This window comes from Cygnus olor, chromosome 3 (genome assembly GCF_009769625.2).
Source record: "Cygnus olor isolate bCygOlo1 chromosome 3, bCygOlo1.pri.v2, whole genome shotgun sequence".
Taxonomy (NCBI): Eukaryota; Metazoa; Chordata; class Aves; order Anseriformes; family Anatidae; genus Cygnus; species Cygnus olor.
Window position 1 is genome coordinate 63,784,152 of NC_049171.1, and position 18,911 is coordinate 63,803,062.

At 40.2% G+C, this 18,911-nt stretch overlaps 2 protein-coding genes across 2 annotated transcripts in view; both read left to right on the forward strand.

The window, feature by feature from the left end:
* The first annotated feature begins 1,415 nt into the window (after positions 1–1,415).
* GJE1 (gap junction protein epsilon 1) lies at positions 1,416–7,368 on the forward strand. The gene is given in 5 exon segments (XM_040551128.1): positions 1,416–1,450; positions 6,354–6,480; positions 6,483–6,539; positions 6,972–7,016; positions 7,018–7,368. Coding segments are annotated over 5 exon segments (615 nt in total).
* Positions 7,369–12,316: 4,948 nt separating this feature from the next.
* The window catches only part of VTA1 (vesicle trafficking 1), a gene marked incomplete at its 5' end in the record, with an annotated part of 41,246 nt that continues 34,651 nt past the window's right edge, over positions 12,317–18,911 (forward strand). Inside the window, one exon of the mRNA XM_040551129.1 lies at positions 12,317–12,776. Within this exon, the coding sequence (XP_040407063.1) occupies positions 12,317–12,776 (460 nt within the window). The remainder of the gene's footprint in view (positions 12,777–18,911) is intronic.

Consider the following 18,911-nt stretch of genomic DNA (forward strand, 5'->3'; position numbering starts at 1 on the left):
GACTCCCCGCCCTCCCACCAGCGCTCGTGACCTCGCCCCAGCCCCGAGACGCCGAGGAGGGCCCTGCGCGGAGGGGAGCCGCGGGGGTCCCCGTCCCCGAGAGATGGGGACGTCCCCGGAGGGGCCGAAGGGGACGGTGCCCCCCGCCGCTGCCATCCCGGAGAGGCGCCGCCTGGGAAAGCCGGAGAGCTGGCCTCCGCGTCGGATGGGAGGTGGGCTCTCCTTCGGGAAACCCGTCTTCCAAGCACGGATCTTCCCAGTTCACGCAGCTGAAACCGCAGCGCTTTGAAACTCAGGGTACCGGGGAGCAAGGGACATGGAGATGAAGGGGATTTCTTCCTGCCACCCATATGTGGGTTCTGAATAGCTCCTACTGAAAGACAGTAGCTGCCTTTAAAGTTTTGGGGTTTACTCTCCAAAGTTGCAACTCATATTAGTCTCAGATAGGGAAATGGGAAAAGCTGATGAGTTAATCCATTACTTTTTATGCAAATTGTATATCTGAATGGAGAATAATGTTTTCTTCTATGAAGTGTCTCTTGCTTTTCATTCTTGCTTTTCAACATTTTATTTCCTAGTGCATGCACATGTATTGGCTTTCCAAACAGTTTCATCTATTTCCAGGGGAAGCCATGAATTTAGGTAGCAGTTCAACTATGCTGCAAGACAAACAGTTCTATTGGACTCAAGTTTTCAAGAAAAAGAGTTAACACAGAGGAATAACAGCATTTGCCAGTAACATTCTCCATGGACTGATCGTTGCCCTTCCTCTTCTCAGAAAGGAGGATGTATAAGTTTGCAGTGACCTTGCTTGCTCATATTATTAAAATAGTTCCCTTGAAGCCCTAGGGGTTTATGACAGGTATACGGAAAAAGAAAATGAATGCATGGATGACTTGCTGAAGTGGGAGAATGAGTTTGAGCACTGAAATACGAGAAGTGGTGTACCACATATGTGCAGTTATACATGGCCTGCCTATGATTTATCTTCTGGAAACAGTCAGTGCTAGTGTTCGGAAATAATCAGGCTAGAAACTTCACGTTTACTAGGCAGGTAATAGGAATTTTCATGGAGCTCCCTCATAAGTGATTCCTGGCACTGACAGTGCTTTCCTCCACACTGTGTTAAATTCATCTACACTCCCTTTCAGGCAGCCTTACAGTTTGCTTGGAAATTATCACAATTGCTAGCCTGCTCTACTTTGCTGAGTGCACACAGACTTTGCTAGGAACATCAATATGCATGCTCCTGCAAGTAATCTGAACCATTCTTTTTGATTTCCATTGGTTGGATCCAATATTTGTCTTTAACCCTGTAAGCCCAGAATATGAGCTGTGGTCCTTCCACTTATTTGAAAATGGGCTTATATGTGAACAATCAATATAACTCCCATATCACATAGTTTAAAATCAACATGTATCTGATATCAATTTACCAAAACACCAGAAGGTGAGTCTTTTTACATGAATATCAACAGAAGAACAATTTAAAGCTTCTGTTGGCATAAGCTACACTTACAGCTTGCTTGGAGAAAGCTGAGACCCCTTGGGTTTTGTTGCACTGAAACTACACTCCCACTGCTGCCCTCCAGGAGAATTTCTTCTACCCAAGTAAGTTATACCTATCATCTAGACTGAAATATGGAATTCCTTAGAATTAGGTAGAATTAGGAACATTTCCAGCAGGAATATACCTTCCTGATTTTCACCAGCACTTGATTTTATCTACTCTGTGTTTTCAGAACTCTAAACAGCAAGGAAATAACCTTTGGAGACTATGAGTGTCTCCAGCTCAAAGGAAACAGAAAGTTAGATTATGTTTCTAATGTCATTCAGCGGATGTCTGTGTAAAGGCAAGAGAATATACTCAAACAGCATGAATATAATTTCCTGCAGAAGCAAAAAGGAGAGGGAAAAGCTCCACAGACCCTGACATAAAACAGCCGGAATTTAGATCCTCACAGGCAAACTGTTCGTCATTCTCTTTTCAAACAAAAAAATCTATCCATCTCTTTGGATTTTATTTCAGATTATAGTCTAGAGACAACTTCATCTTGCAGCTATGACACAAAATTTAGCACAAGAGCAAAGGAGAGAATGAGCAGTGCAGGTGTGTCTCCTTAGTGGGAAAGAATCTGCGCACAAACTGAAATCAGGCAGCACACAGGGAGCATATCTGGGAGTGCAATATCACAGGGCAGGGACTGTGACAACTGGGAAACGTGGGAGGCAAATCTGCTTCATCAGTAATTCCCAAATGTGGGGATGCCAAATCAGTCTGTGTAGGAATGAAGAACTCCACGCATCTCACAAACGCCCTCTACTGAGACGTGCTAACAGCAGGGAAAAGGGTTCCCTTCCCATGTATTCGGGCAGTTTGAGGCACTTGATACTCCAAGGGCTAATTGCGGATTTGCACATCACAACAAACTTTGCATAGTCCCACAAAGATCCAAGTATATCTGCCACTAAAGCTACCTACAGTAAGTAGCCTGTAATTAAGTATGCAGGCTTGCAAACTGAATGAGAGAACTGTGTAGCTGCATTTAAATACAGCCTTGAAAGTGGTCATGTTTAAAGCCTGATCATCAGTCACGTGAAGAAGAAACAAGACAACGAACAAGCAACAACTATTATTTGACTTTAAAACACTGAGCATTAAGGACCAAACCTTCGGGAAAAGTTTCTAGTATCACACATTAGACCAACAGTTGGGAAAAGTGCATTGTAGTGCAGAGTAAATTCTCCCAGACAGCTGGATATATAATAACCTTAGGTAAGTCATGTCTTCTTTCTTGTTACTTGAGTATAGCCTTTCTTTATTTGGGCTTGTTTTGGCAGAGACTTCCATTACCTTCCAGCTTCTTGAGTCAGAGGATCTATTTAAAGAGTAAGAGGACAGGATTTAAAGGGTAGAAATAGAGCACTTCCCCTCTCCCCAGGTTTCAAAACAGATAACAGGCTTTGCCACTGCTGCTGTGTGGGTAGCAGGAACTCAAGCAGCTCAAGCAGTAACTGGGAGCAGTAGCTGGACCTCGAGAGAGGAGAGGATGTAGACAAAGTTCTCCCTGAATATGAAACACTCTGTGCTGTGTCTCTACCTTGAAGGAAGACAATGTTCAGCTTCTAAGGCTACATATCTAAGGATAGATCCCAAACTTTAAGGTTAGACATCAAACCCCTACAATTCTTTTACTAGTAGAACAGCACTGAAAGTTAATCATCTCATAGGCAATGCCAAAGGTTTCCCTGGGAGAAATGGATGTGGGAAGAACTACTCTAAAAAGAATTGTTGTGGTTTTGTGTAGAGAATGTCACAAACAGCGTGAGCTAGCAAACTGTGTATATTCAAAAGTGAAATGCCAAATACAACTATGGCTGCCCAGGGACAAGCTCTAAACAGCAGCTAATTAATAGAAATGATGTCAGATATGTGCCACGCAGCCCTTTCTTCTCCTGAGACTCCAGATAATGGAAGAAGTAGCTACACTTTGTGGTCAGAGCCAAGCTGTGTCTGCCTGTGTACAGGCCTGGGAAAGCTGCAACAAACACCAATATGAAATCCCCTCTTTGTTAAGGCTGGATTACTGGACATGAGGACTGTAGAAAAGAAAACTAGAGAGTGATTCTTTGTGCCTACTTCTTAACTTTTTAAAATATGCTTTTTCAATTACAGATTTTGTATGTAAAAAAAGCTGTGATGAAGAAACTTAACATATGACATGCACCTCCCCAGACTAGGTGCCATGGCTGAGGCCATACCCTTCTGTAATAAACCCAGGCTCTCTTTTGTCCATCCTTCTCAGCTCTCAGCCTTTGCACCCTGACACATCCTGTAAGAAGCATGTGGTCCTGCCTACCGCTCTTCATGCTAAACATAAAAAAGTTGGGACGAAGTGAGGAAGCCACCGATACCATGAGTCTCCTGCCCTAGCTGAAGGTGAGCCAGCCTCCATCTCAGGTCAGAATTGCAGTGGAGGCACCAATCTGTACCTAGCAGAGGCTTCCACTGGCCCTAAGCTTTGATGCATAGGGAACTCTGCAAACCAAAACTGACAGAAGAGGCTACTTTACAAGATTTAGCCATGAGAGTTCTCTTTTGGCAGACAAAATCTTATCTTACTGACACCAGTTTATTTTCAACAAGTCTTCTTTCATTGTAATTATTATTTAATAATGATAATATGTGCCATTACATTTAAACACACTAATAAAGCAATGAACTGGGTACTTACTGTTATTCGTCCCTATCAAACTCTAAGCAAAAGTGCATCTTTATGCGTGCATTTTTTTTAATTGTTTAACTGTGATTGTTCAGTAGAACTTAAACTCATTAAAAGGTTAAAGAGCACACTGCTGAGTTGCAACCTCGAGCTACAAGACAGGGTAAAGACACACTTAGAAACAAGGATACCAGACATACCAACATCTTCTGTCTTATTTGTGTGAAATAGACAACCAACAGGCAGCCTCTCCTGCAAAAAAAAAAAAAATAAGACAACAACAACAACAAAAGATTTTCTGTCAAGAAAGTCCCAAAGAACTGTTTGAGTTGCCTTAGCAGATAGTATTCAGAAGGCACAATGCCAGCTTACTCTACTCCCATCTCAAGTCATCCTCTTAATGCAGTGTTATGAAACACATTATTGAACACACAAGACAAAAGAAAAATCACTGCTTTCCGTTCCTCCTAGTGGGAAGATAATGGGCTTCCTGTACTTCAGCTCATAGGACACGTTTGAAGCACTTCTAAGAATCTGACAGATTTATTATGGACCCATTCATCACGGTCGGTGGGGTTCAAGCACAGACACCCATGGGGTTTGTATCAGGCTTATTTGACAGCCTCGCCAAAATTCATTTTTAATTTCAATTCAGCTGTAGTCATTATGTGCTACCAGAACTAGAGCAGAGCATTGCCAGCTAACTCTTAGCATCTTTATCACAAGACAGATATCCAAGTTTCCATATTGTTACTGCAGTCATACAAAGAATGATTTGATTGTCTTAGATTAGGTGACTCAGTCAGGTAAGTAGTTATTTTATCTCCAACTAACAACAAAAAGCTATAGAGTAGCATTTGTATAGTGCAGTTTTTTACCCAGAAAGCGTCCTTAAATATTGCTTCTATCTATAATGAAATCAAAATCTTCCTGACCAAATGTAGTGTTTACTGTAGATTCATGTTCATGGATTAACATGAAAATAATGGCTACTATATATAAAGCATAATAAAAGGCATTGCAAGATCTATCTCAGCTTAGAAACTAGTAGATTTCTCCATTACTGTCTTTTTAAACATTGCTTAGAGGCCATAAAAAATACCACTACATATATTTTTAAAGTACATTCAACCATATGTTTTCAATGACAACTGACATTTTAAAATAATTAAATGATTAAAATATTACTGATATTAAAAATCTGTCCAGCATGCTGAGCTAATTTAGTGATTTTATAGTATTGCGGGAACAATAAAAATTGCTTTGGATGCTAATTAAGTTCCACATGTATTATGAGTAGAAGAAAAAGAACGCACAGTAATTGTAATTACTGCATTTTTTTAAATGTAAAGGTTCATCACATACCCTGAGAAGCACAATATTTTATTGCTGATCACATACCACTATGAGATATTATTGTTTGTAGTTGATTCAATAGGCACAAGCATTAGCATTTTCTATATGCAGCAGAGCACTTTTAAAAAATTTAGAAACCCAGTCTCACTACTAACACAACACCTTTTACAGTCCTCCAAGAGATAAATAGACATTAATTAACTGCTTGACAAGGGAGATGTAGTAAATAACACAGTTACAGAAGCATTTTTCACCATCTTCATAACTGAGCACTCAGCTAATCTTGGACCAACAACTTCCAAGTTTGGCTACATCCCTCTTTTTTATGGGACTTTAAATATAAAATATTTTTAACTTAATAACCCCAGATGCTGCAAACTGAACCTGTCAGCTTCCCAGCTGGCGTAGGAAAGTGGTGGTGCCGGGGGACTCCTGCAGCTGAGAGGTGATCACTGGTACCTGGCGAGCAGGGCTGTGTGTTCCCCCCAGCCAGGGGAGAAGGACTTGAGTGAGCCGGGTAGTGAAACTGACAGATTAGTTGATAAAGGTTAGATAAATGAGTGCTTATGGAAAACACGTAGCAACAATAACTTGTTCTAAGCCATTATTTTGTTAGAGAGCTACTACTGCCTTCACAGGCAAACTCTTTCCTTTTAAAACAGGGAGGATAAAATAAATATTTTGGATAGTGATAAAGAGCAAGTAGGCCTCCAACAATAATTATTTTGCTCATTTTTGTTTTCATGTTGAATAACTCTGTGATGTGCAGCTCAGGCCACCAAGGGTAATTGGCGAGTTCCACACCCTTTGCTTTGGCTCAGTCCTTATGTTTTTCCTTGGTGTTTTGGGCTTTGCTGTTTATGGAAATGAGGCCTTGCATTTCAGCTGTGACCCAGATGAAGGTAACCCAGGGAGGTTAATCTTTTCTGTTACAACCAGTTCAGCCCTATAATTCCTCAGGTAATTCTCTCTCTCTCTCTTTTTTCTTCTTCTTTCTTCTTTCTTTTTTTTTTTTTTAATTGTAGAGATCCAATATTAAGACAATAAACTCCTAAAAATTAAACATAATTTTTCCATATAAGAAGCAGTAACTGATTGGTCTAATTATCACTTAGCTTTTTCATGGATACTTTCCTTTCAATGACCTTTCATTTGTGACTAAATATGGAGTTGTACTTTCTGTCCTTCATAAAAACAATCCAGACCTTTCAGAAAGCAAGTGAGCTTTTCCAGTTGAAACATAACAGTGATTTCTACCTTTACTGTGTCACCTATGTTCTTATACATTTGATTTTTTTAAAAAACAGGCTTGCAAATTATTCCAGTATGTGCCAACTTTAGCTGTCCCAATGCAGTTTTAAATGACCTAACAATGTTTCTGCTACAGATTAGGTATTCTGGGCATTACAGCTGGTGATTGTAATGGTACCCAGAGCATTTTTTTCACCTTTATGCCACATGTAAGAGCATCAAACAGGAAGACATCCTCCAGAAGATGTCCCACACTATCTTTTATATCTTCTCTGTTTTGTTAAGGATTATTCTTGAAGTTGTGGCTTTTAGGCTTCAGGTTCAACTTTTTGGTTTTGAAGTGAATGCAATATACATGTGTAATGTGGCAGCACTTGATAAAATATTTAACATTACCTCATGTGTGTTGCCAGAGGGCATTGAAAATACAATTTTCCTTCCTGCTATGTACACATTCACTGTGATTACAATGGTCTTGTGTGTTGCTGAATTTTTTGAGATCACATTTAGAAGGCTATGTTTCATAAAAAGTCAGTGATGTCAATCACTTTTAGTCATTTATTACCCTGTCCACCTGCATATTTATAAAGATCTAAAGCTATAACAAAAAAAAAAAATCTCCTATCCTCTATGTAGCATTGCAGAAGAGAATCACACTCATGATTACTGCTGAAGAGAAGTCATCTAACACTTAATCCCCACCTAAAAAATACCTCATTATGTGAATAATTTTTGTTTCTATGTATAGGACAAAGGTAATAAGATTCACACAAGTAACATGTTTATGACCTGCTGCCTACAGTAATTTGTCTTCCAGAGGAATGCCTTTGTGATGAGGAGGTTATTTATATACATATTTTTATTGACAGCTTCGTAGAATATGGTACTTTTCTTAACATATGCAACTGAATTTGTTTGTTACTGGTTAATAAGGTTGTCAGCCTGCCAGGAAAAGCTATTCCAAATTCCTTCCATGTTCATATGGCTTGAAAATTAATCAGTAATGTGGGATATTCTCTAAGTATCAGAAACTGTTCAAACATTTTTCCCAAGCAGCACCACTGTTGCAATCCACTGTGGTGACAACGCATTCATTGGTATCAGCCTAGGGTGCAGCATTCCAGCTGGAGTCATCTGCTAGCTGTGAATCTCCTTTTAGAAGTGAAAGACTGGCATGGTATTCTTCATGCTGATTTGAATGTCTTACCTTCATTATCTTTTGAATTTAAAATAAATTTTAGGGTTGCTTTGTTGTTTTTTGTTTGTTTGTTTTGTTTTGTTCTGTTTTTGTTTTTTCTATGTGTGTGTGTAACTTGCTAGGACATATACTTACGGTTTAAGATGCAGTATTAAAGGGAAAAATGGAGCACTTTCACAAAGCATTTACCAATTTTGTACAATTACAATTTGAAGGAGTAAAGGGGTTTTATGACTTCATTTTGCATAAGAAGCATAAAAGTGTGAAAAGAAAATCTCAAAAAAAAAAAAAAAGCCTTTTTTGGGTCCAGTCATACCTTGATTTCAGTGAGAGTTTTGCCTGTGTATGACTGCAGAATTAGACCCATAGAATTTTCTGCAATGTCACAGAATCACAGAATCGTCTAGGTTGGAAGAGACCTCCAAGATCACCTAGCCCAACCTCTGACCTAACACTAACAAGTCCTCCACTAAACCATATCACTAAGTTCAACATCTAAACATCTAATCTTAAAGACCTCCGGGGATGGTGACTCAACCACTTCCTTGGGCAGCCCATTCCAATGCCTAACAACCCTTTTAGTAAAGTTCTTCCTAATATCCAATCTAAACCTCCCCTGGCGCAACTTTAGTCCATTCCCCCTCGTCCTGTCACCAGGCACGTGGGAGAATAGACCAACCCATACCTCGCTACAGCCTCCTTTGACTAGCTATTGTTTTGACTAAGTTGCTAGTGTAACAATTAAAAAGAAGTCTGCATACAGAAATCATTCAGTGAAATATGTGTATTTTTCTAGGTTAGGACAAGAACAAGATGTTTTCTTGTGCTACAGTTCCATTTTAAGGACTAATAGGTACCTCAGCTTAGAAGTAATTTCATTCCTTGTGCTGAAGTGAGGTCATGGAAAAAATCAGATTTCAGAAATGGAAAGGAGGAGATAGCTTCCTGCATAAAATATGGACAAATTACAGTCATAACAATCAGCTATTTTTCATTTGTTTTTCAAATACCCTCAATTTCCAAGAAAAAAAAAAGAAAAAAAAAAAAGAAAAAAAAAAGAAAATCTCCTTTGCTAATAATTTTCCGCAGCTACTGAACTGAACAATTTCTGTTCTGAATCTCAATATGCCAAGAGACTCAGACATAGAATCACAGAATGGCTGAGTTTGGAAGGGACCTTTGGAGGCCATCTGTTCCAATCCTCTGCTCAAGCTGGGATACCCAGACCAGGCTGCCCATTGTGCTAGTGTTCAGCCAACTGCACAGTAACGTGCTTCCTGATGTTCATATGGAACCTCCTGTGTTCCAGTTTGTGCTCATTGCCTCTTTTCCTGTCACTGGACAACACTGAAAAGAGCCCGGCTCCATCTTCTTTGTATCCTCCCTTCAAGTATTTATACACATTGATAAGATCCCCCCTGAGCCTCCTCTTCTCCAGGCTGAAAAGACCCAGCTCTCTCAGCCTCTCCTCATAGGAGAGGGGCTCCAGCCCCCTGATCATCTTGGTGGGTCTGTGTTGAATCCTTTCCAGTATGTTCAGGTCTCTCTTGTACTGCATGGGGAGCAGAACTGGATACAGTACTCCACGTGCGGCCTTAACAATGCTGAGGAGATGGGAAGGATCACCTCCTTTGACCTGCTGGCAATACTTTGCCTAATACAGCCAAGAATACTGTTAGCCTTTTTAGCAGCAAGGGCACTCATGTTCAACTCAATATTTGCCAGGACTCCTAGGTCCTTTTTTGCAAAGCTACTGTTCAGCTGAGTGGCCCCCAGCGTGTACTGGTGCCTGGGGTCGTTCCTCACCCAGGGGCATTCCTCCCCCAGATGCACTGAGCAGTGACTCTTTGTCACTACTTAACAAAGACTTGGGAACCAGCAAAGTCAAACAGAATCTATTAGTGTCTTTGGGCACAGTCTGAGGCCTGTAACACTGAAGGAAATAAGAATAGCATTACCTCCTGAATTAAGTGTAACTTTGGGAAGGGAAGGGGAGGGAAAGGAAAGGAAAAGGGAATGGAAAGGGAAAGGTAAAAGGGAAAGGGAAACGGAAATGGAAACGGAAAGAAGCATTTAAGAATACATCCAGTAGAAAAGCATATGAAGTTGAGATCCTGCTGAGAGGAAGGGTCCTTTTAGGAATATTTGAAAAAATCTGGAAAAATTACAAGAAAACCTTTTAGCACCAGCTGTTAGTTAAGCAGTCTCAAACAAGGCTGGGTTATAAATGCTTTGTAATCCTCACCCACAAAAGTAGTCCTCCTTATGTAAATGGAATTGCGTGATTTAGATTTCTAGGAATTGATTGCTCCTGTGCCATGGACATCAAAGTAGCTCACAACTAGCTCTGTCTTTTTTTTAATGTTTATCAAGAACAAGATACATTTCAGTACTTTCACTGTATTAGGGCATTAATGTTGTGACATTTTTCCATATGGAAATAAGTTATACGTTGTCTTAAATATATGTGCAGCCAACACTATCAGATCTGTGCAATGATAAACTAGTCATTTGATATTTGTAAGCATTGCAAGTGGAATAACAATCACCGTGCTAACTTCTTATTTGCATAATATGACATGTGCCTTGGTCAATACATTTAATTTTTTGTTGTATACATTGGTATCCATCTGGAATTACTTTTTGCAATTTAAACTTGCAATTTCAGTTAAAAAAAAATACTTATAAATAAAACACTATGCATTTATTTCTACTAAAAAGAATTACTTCTATGTTTTAAGTACAGTGGCAAACAATTGTACTCAAATCACACTTAATCAGACCTTCGTACAATAAGAAAGTAACTTCATCACAACCCCATCATTATTTTTCCTAGTACTTCATATTTCCATTGCTTGTTGTTCTTCTGCAGATTTCAAAATACTTCAGAAAGGTTAGAAGAGTGTCAGAGTCCCCAGCCGCTCAGGGGACTTCACTATTACCTCCAGGAGCATTGCAGAGACAGGACTGGCATGGGACTGCCTGAGGACCATTTGGGTGCGTCTAGGAGCTGGACTACTCATCACCATGCCCTTTCCTTTAGTGGTCAAAGCCTGGAAAATTTCAAAACCTGTTCTGGTTCAAAATCAGACCAGATGTAGATTTTTTTCTACATTTCCAGTGAAATGAAATTTCCTCGGTTTCAGTTTTTCATTGTCAAACAAAATGTGCATTGTTGCCTTTTAGTGCAAATGTTTTTCTGTGACTGATTCCATCATTAGTTTCTTGAACAAATAGATTGTGATTTTACATCCATGTAAATAAACCTTTTCCCCACGGCTGTCAAAACTTCTCTTTCCTATATTTGTCATCTGTTTTCCCGGAATTTAATGTATTCTTAAGTGTCTCTCAACTTTTCTTTCTTCTAGTCTTCCCAATTCCCATCACTTTTGTCATCATTTATGTTGCTTTCTATCAGCTTCCCTCCACCCTCACGCCCTCCGAGATTTATGGCATGCCTGCGTTTATTTCTCAATGTTGTGCTGATTTTACTTCAAATGCTTAGCAATTATTTGAGATGATCTTGAAGGCTTTTTTTCTCATTATGAAAGGAATTACATGTTAAACTTGGGGATTCTTTGATTCGGTTCTATTTTTTTACAGAATGAACATAAAGTCCTGCCTCCCAGAACGCAATACAGAGTATTTTTGTGGCTTATATCAAGCACACATTTTAAGTGCTTCTTTGACTTTTTCATTGCTTTCCACCCTACTCTAGCTGCCTCGTTTTCTCAGACAGCGCTCAAAGCAATCCCCAGCTCATGCGTTTGCAAGTCAGATTTGTCTCTAGCCAGACATCACACCCATTTCAGTTCTCTCTTAACAAACAGCTGTAATTGTTCCCTCCATGATCTTCAGTGAAACAAGCCCAATACACCCAGCAAGTGACGTGGCTGCCTTTACATCAAAGGCATAGCTGCTTTGGGCCGGCCAGCTTCTACACCACCACAACATCCCAGTCCTATAACCACTCGTTGTTCTGTTGGTTTCTTGTCTTCCTTTCTTCTGCTCAGCCATCGTTTCCCTTCCACTCTCCTCTCGGCACTCTCCCAGGACAGCTATGAGATGATGCAGCCATCTCTCCTGCCCCGTGGCTCCCACCAACGCGCAGCTTCCCTTACGCTCTGGAGCATTGACATTCTCCTGCCTCGCAGACAGCCATTTGGAGCCCAGGGGAAGCTTGGCACCAGAGCTATTTAAAACAAATCAAAAAAAAACATTTAACCACAACGTCAGAAGACAACAGGTGCTACAATATCACAACTTGGGAGATCCATTTTAAACGATTTTCCTCCAACAGCTCCCCTTTCTTTCGCTGCTCTCACCCCCTCTCGGCAAAACCGCAAAACCCCCGGGGGTTTCTCTGAGGAGGGAGCTACGGGGGAAGCGTGGGGACACGGCGCTGCGCCCGGGGCACGGAGAGCGGAGGCACCCGGGACCGGGGTCGGCCCGAGGGCGTCGGCGGGCCCCGGTTGAACGGCTCTGGAGTCCCGCAGCCGTCCTCCCGGCCGGCAGGGGCCGCTCTCCCCGGGCGCCGCGCCGCCGGTATCGCCTCGCGTCCCGCAGCAGGCCGGAAGCGGAAGGTTCCGGCGCCGGTGTGGGGAGAGAGAGCCGCCCGCTCGGCGTTGCTGCGAGATGGCTGCCGCCGCCGCGCTCCCCCCCGCTGCCGCCGCAGTTCAAGAGCATCCAGCACCACCTACGGACCGCGCAGGAGCTGGACAAGCGAGAGCCGGTGGTGGCGTACTACTGTGAGTGCGGCGGGGGCAGCGCCGCCCATACCCTCCCATCCTTACCCTTCTCGTCCCGTCCCGTCCCGTCCCCTCCCGGCCAGGCCCGCCCCGCCCCGCCGCCGCCCCCGTTCCCCCGGCCCGGCCTCCTGCACGGAGGGAGAGCCCTTCCCCTGCTCTGCCTCTTGCGGGGCTACGCCTCGGAGCAGGCAGCCGTGGTGGGCCTGCCGGCGGGCTCGTCGTGTGCGTGGGGTGTTGGGGTGTTGCCCATGGGTATCGCTCGAAACTGTCATACGGGAGGCTCTGCAGGGTTGTCCTGTCACTGAGAAGTCCTCCTTTTTGTCCTGTATCTGATTAAGCAATTTGGGTTTGGCAGTCTTTAATCTTTTTATCAACGTCCGATTTATTTTCTAGCCAGCTACTGTTGTCACTTCTTCAGGATTCTTTGTTTCTTCTTCGTTTGTTTCGTTTGTTTGTATTTTTTTGAAATGAACAGAGCAAAAATCATGCTCTCTTCATGTACCTCTTTCAAACAAACTCATCTACTACCCTGGTTCTGATCTGTGAACCTTTCTAAAAGTTTCCCACTGCTAGTTAAGAAATGGCAGCCTGTTAGTCAGCTTCAATTAGTGTCACGGTTGATCACCACACTTGGAACATCCCTAAGATGAACAGATTATGAAGAGTTACAAAGTGCACTGACTAGAAACCTGTCTTTATGTTGTTTGCTTTTTTTTTTTTCTTCTATTTTTGAGTTGGGACATCATTTGGGGGGATTAATTGGCAATAGCTTGTGTTCAAGACATTAAAAAAATACAGGTGGAACTGATTGCTTGATTTGTAATAAACAGTCTTAGTTTTAGAAGGATGAACTCACAGAGTTCAGGCTTCAGAAAGCTCTGAAAAATTATCGACTTAGTGTCAGAAGACACTAATTTAATTTTCACATGTTATACAGGAACAGCTAATTTACACAGGTAATTAATTAATTAATTGCACAGCTAATGCAGAAAAGTACCACTAGAGAAGCCAGATAGCCACATATGAGAACCCTGGATGTTCTCAGTAGTATTTGCCACATTTTTACTGGAAGAACATAGGACAAATTGTTCTTTGTGTGACAGGAAACACTAGCTAGGTCAAGGTGCATTGTAATCTTGTTTTTATTTGTTCTTTTTTAACAGAATGTATGGCTATTAAAAAATGCAACAACACAAGTTCATTTTTATTTTAATTTTAAACCGAAATGTTTTTGTGGCAGATTTCTATTATTTTAATTCTGGCTTTGAACCTAAAATAAGTTTATGAACCATTAATTTTAAATGTTGCAGTTTTAGAACAATTGTATGGGGTCCCAAAGTGTTAATTATTAAATATTGCTACTGTCAAAAAATTGTAAAGTTCCAAATGTCTACTTCTACCACATTGTAAATAACAAAAGTTTTCCTAAAAAGATAGAACTGGATATGCAAAGAATGTTCAAGATGTTTTTCAGGTAATGTTTTGAAAGCAACACATATTAGAGTTAAGAGAAAGCAGTATGCCTTACTGAAAAGGAAAAAAAAAAAACAACCTCAGAGCATCTCACTGCTGAGCCTCTGAAATATGCCTCAGAGGAGCTCTGTACTCTTCCAATAACGTTCTGTGTGGAAAGGATTGTGTGAGAAAAGCTTGCTATGTGCTTGAACACATTGGCTCGCCTTCACTGCCCTTGTCTGTACAGGTATGCCTGCAAACACGCCTGTCATGGGACCAGGCTGGTGGTGTGGTGCAGCAGTCAGCCGGGGGGGCCCTGTGGTCACGAGATGGGCCAGTGCTGCCTGTTCTGTCATGGGGCTGCTTGCACAGCCACTGCGTGAGGGGGAATATCTGCAATTTGGTAATATGATGGGAGTAGCTGTCAGTGCAGAGATGCCAGGAAGGTGTTTATAGCTTTGGTGTATTGCCAGAAGTGGTTCATCCATAGCCAAAAGTTTTCATTCTAATAGTAACATCTTCATGGCACCGTTGCTTTGAATACGGACATATATTGGCTAGGATTTTGATTTATGTGCATTTTAATTTAATTCCACATATATTTCCGATAGTAAGAGCTGTTACACATTGTAATTTGAATACCAGAAACAGATGGATTCTGGTAAGATGTGATTGCAGCCTAAAATATTACAGTCTGTGCCTTAGCAATAAAATTGTCGGAAGGAACCACTTACTACACGTTAATATTTTGTGTCTCTTCAGCATCTACTGGTGCCAGAGGTATGTTCTTAAAGTCCGGAATTTCAATGGCAGTTGCACATTTCATTTGCATATACCATTTTAAATTTTCTTCTTGTACTTTTTTTTGGATGTAGTTCATCTGAAGCCTTAAGCTAGTATAAACCAGCACTACCGCCTAAAGAAGATATTGTAGTTTGATGTCACATTCCCACACCAAAAATACTTCAGAAGCAAACCTTGGTGTAAATGTATGGTGAACAAGAACAACAAGCATTTTCAGCCAGGCCAGTTTGCTACCACTTAAACAGCTGTGCTCATGCACAGAGGCAAGGAATAAGTAGCAGTAGCTTGGGCAGAAAGCAGGACTTTTTTGATGTTGCTGGCTTATGTTGATTTAAAGAAAATGTAATGTGATGAATGTTAACCTCTGTTTTACACAATGCAGGTAGCTGCAGCAGGGATGGTTTGTGTTTTTCAAATAGCACGTACTTTTCCACATGAAAAATAAAATGTTACAGAACAGCATTGATGTTCTTGTACAGCATGACAAGTGGTATTTGTTTTGGTGCTTCCTAGAAAATCCACAGAAATTGAGATCCGATTTTATTTCTTGTGGTCCTGTACATTCCTTACAAACCCTTCACTCAGTTTTTAGGTGTTTAGATTGGCACATGATCAAATTGGCTTTATACACTGTATGAAAATAATGACTTTTTTAGCCATGGCTGCTGTTAATAGCAGAACAGAACTTTCAACTGTTGGTTGAAACAATAAAAATATATTTGGTTTCTGACAGCATGTACTGTAAATTTACATGGTTGTAAAAATTGTTCTTCTTAGAACATAAACTGTAGAGAAACTATAATACCACGCTTATTTTTTAATTCGTACAAGACTATCTTCCAAGACTATTCTCCTTTTAAAGAGATTAGAAGATGCTTTATAGTTAATAAAATGTTCAGGCCTGTTATACTCTACTACCTTCCTTTAAAATCTGTACTGTTCCATATTATTCTACATTTCATGTAATTTTGTTAATTATAGTCTTACTGTAGCTATAAAATAGTTACTTTGTGTTCAGTAAAGGACAGTTGTTTCAATAGGTATAAGAGAATACCAGTAAAGAATGCTACATAGGTTGCCCAGCAAAGGAAAGGGAGTGTTTGGTGGTCAATAAAATAACTTTCATGTGTTAAAAAAACTTAAATGAGCTTGACTCTTTGGCTACTTTGAGATGTTGTACTGCAAACACAAGGAGGCAGGCTTTGATAAGAAATCTTTGGCCTGCTTAATAGTTGAAGAAATCTAAATTGTGCCATAGGCAGATTTATTGAGAAGTTACTTTTTGATAAATTGCATTGTTTGAGAGGTAGGTCTGTCTTTTGAAAACTTATGTTTTAATGTTTAAAACAAATCTTTCCTTAATAGCTGTTGTTTTAGGCTTTCAGTAGTGTTGCAGTAGTACATCTTTTCAAACATGGTTGGTAGTGCTATTAATTTTATTCTTTTGTACCTGTTACTCCTTGATGTTTTAATTCAAACGTTTTGGGAGCATGCTAGTGAGTTGCCAGAAAAACACACATTTGAAGTGACATCCTCAAACCCATATGGTGTTTGGATATCTAGTAAATGCAGCATGAAATCATATGATTCTAGTAGCTTCTGAAAGTCTTTGTTTGATAGTCAGCTAAGCATCAGAAAACATTAACATGAAATCAGTAGACTTGATCTGTTTAAAAAGATGTGAAGAAAATCTCCCACAATTCTTAAATTCTTCAGATAGAAAAGTGCAAGATAAGTGCTTCAGAAGGATCTTACTTTTGTGTTGACATTTTGTTTTTGTGGGATACAGCAGGACAGAAAAAGAGGTGATTTTTTTTTTTCCCCCACAACTAGTTGACAGTCTCTTGAATCAGAAGTCATTCAGCTCATAGTGGAAATACCCATCTGCTAAATTTGACTCTTTTTACTTTCAAGTTTAATCAGACATCAATGAAGCAAGGTTCTCAGTGCAAACCAATTATAAAACCCTCAATTTTGTGGGGGAGAAGGACAAAGTAGAGCTCATGTCCTGAATCAGAACTTTGGGAATACAAAATTACCTTTGAATTTTACAATTTAAATAGTATTTTGTCTAATGATCTTTCCTCAAAGCAGAGAACCCTAATAACCAATATTGAACTTCTATTTTATTCAACTTCTTACTTGTCTTGATGCATTTTGACCTAATTTGGAATGATTAGTTAGGAAGATGCATATAATTCAGAAGTATTAATGGAAATAAAAGTAACTAATGTTTGCTGTATTTCACTGGAGAGATTCTGCATATACTTACTGACTGGGTTTAACTGTGACATCCTAGAACTGAAATGCATAAAATAATATTATTAACGTCAGTTAACTACTAAAATCAAATTCTGTAGCTTTCCAGTTTAAATACTTACTTTTGTACAAGTTTTATATAATCCATTTGTAAGAGTACATTTACCAAATTCTTATGTTGCTGGTGTCATAAAGCAGTTTTGCTTGCTACTAATAGTACAAAGTATTTAAAGCCTATTATTAGAGATTAGGTACTGAAGAATAGATTTACTCAATCCTTTACCCAGAATAAGGTAATTGATCAAGTCAAATATTTAAGAAGTAGATCTCCATTTCATAGTGTACTGGAGAATTTTTCTGATTGTGCTATGAGTATAAACTAAAAGTATTTCTCATTTTTTTCCATTGCTTTCTTTTTTTTTTTGTCTTCAATCTTAGTTTATTTGCTCTGATTTGTTTCAGAGATTTGTAAGTAGGAAAAGTATACTTAGAAAACTGTTTTGTGACAGTAGGAAAAGTGTGCTCAGAACACTGCACTGTTTTTCTATAGAAACAGAGGAACAGGCAGAACTGATGGGAATAACGAAGATAAATACATGAAACCCACAGACCTCAGAACAAGCTGTATGTAGAACTAAATAGTAAAGATGTTAACTACTGTGTAGTGTTTCTGGCACGTGCTCTGATTACAGAGGTAATATTTTAAAAGAAACTGCTCTGACAGAGACAGGAATGAAAGTAATAAAATAGAACAAGTACATTTCAGAGATTAAAACTTAATTTCTGATGTGCGTGTATTTGTTTTAGACTCCTAAAGTTCAGTTGTACAGTGTAAATATACTAACATGCATTTTTCCACCAAATATTTCACATTCTTTTGGTGGATCTGTTCAACTTGAACTTCTGAAAGTAGAATGAAGAACTGCCTGAGATTTGCTGCTGCTCCTGAAGAAGGGATGCATCAATGTCAACATTTCAGTTTGCAGAATAGCAGAATCATTGAGGTTGAAGAGAATTGTGGACATCATCTAGTGTAATCTCCTGGTCACTAGTTCAAGTTAGTCAGGACAGTGTCCAGGCAGGTTTTGAATGTCTCTGAGGATGGAGACTCCACAACTTCTGGCAGCAACCTGTTCCAGTGTTTGACCACCCTTGCAAGTTTTTTTCTTATATTTAAATGAAATTTCTAGTATTTCATTTTGCACCTGTTGCCACTTGTCCTGTCATTGGGAACAACTGAGATGGGTCTGGCTTTGTCTTCGTTCCCTGCTGCCCCCCTTCCCAGGTCAGGTATTGATGCACTATCATGCATCAAGGCCAAACAGTCCCAGCTCTCTGTCTCTTCTGGTATGACAGATACTCTTAGTCTGTCATCATTTTTGTGGTCCTTCCCATGTCTCCTCTACTGGGGAGCGCAGAACTGGACCCAGCACTCCAGGTGTGTCTCGCTGGACCTGAGTAGGGGAGAGGGATCATCTCCCACAACCTGCTGGCATTCTCCTAATGCAGTGCAGGATGCTATTAGCAGTTAAGGTTAGGAAACATATCTCAGTCGTGCCCACCTAGAGTGCTTTGGTTCACCGCAGAGTAGTTGAGAGCACAAAATGGGTTTCTTCC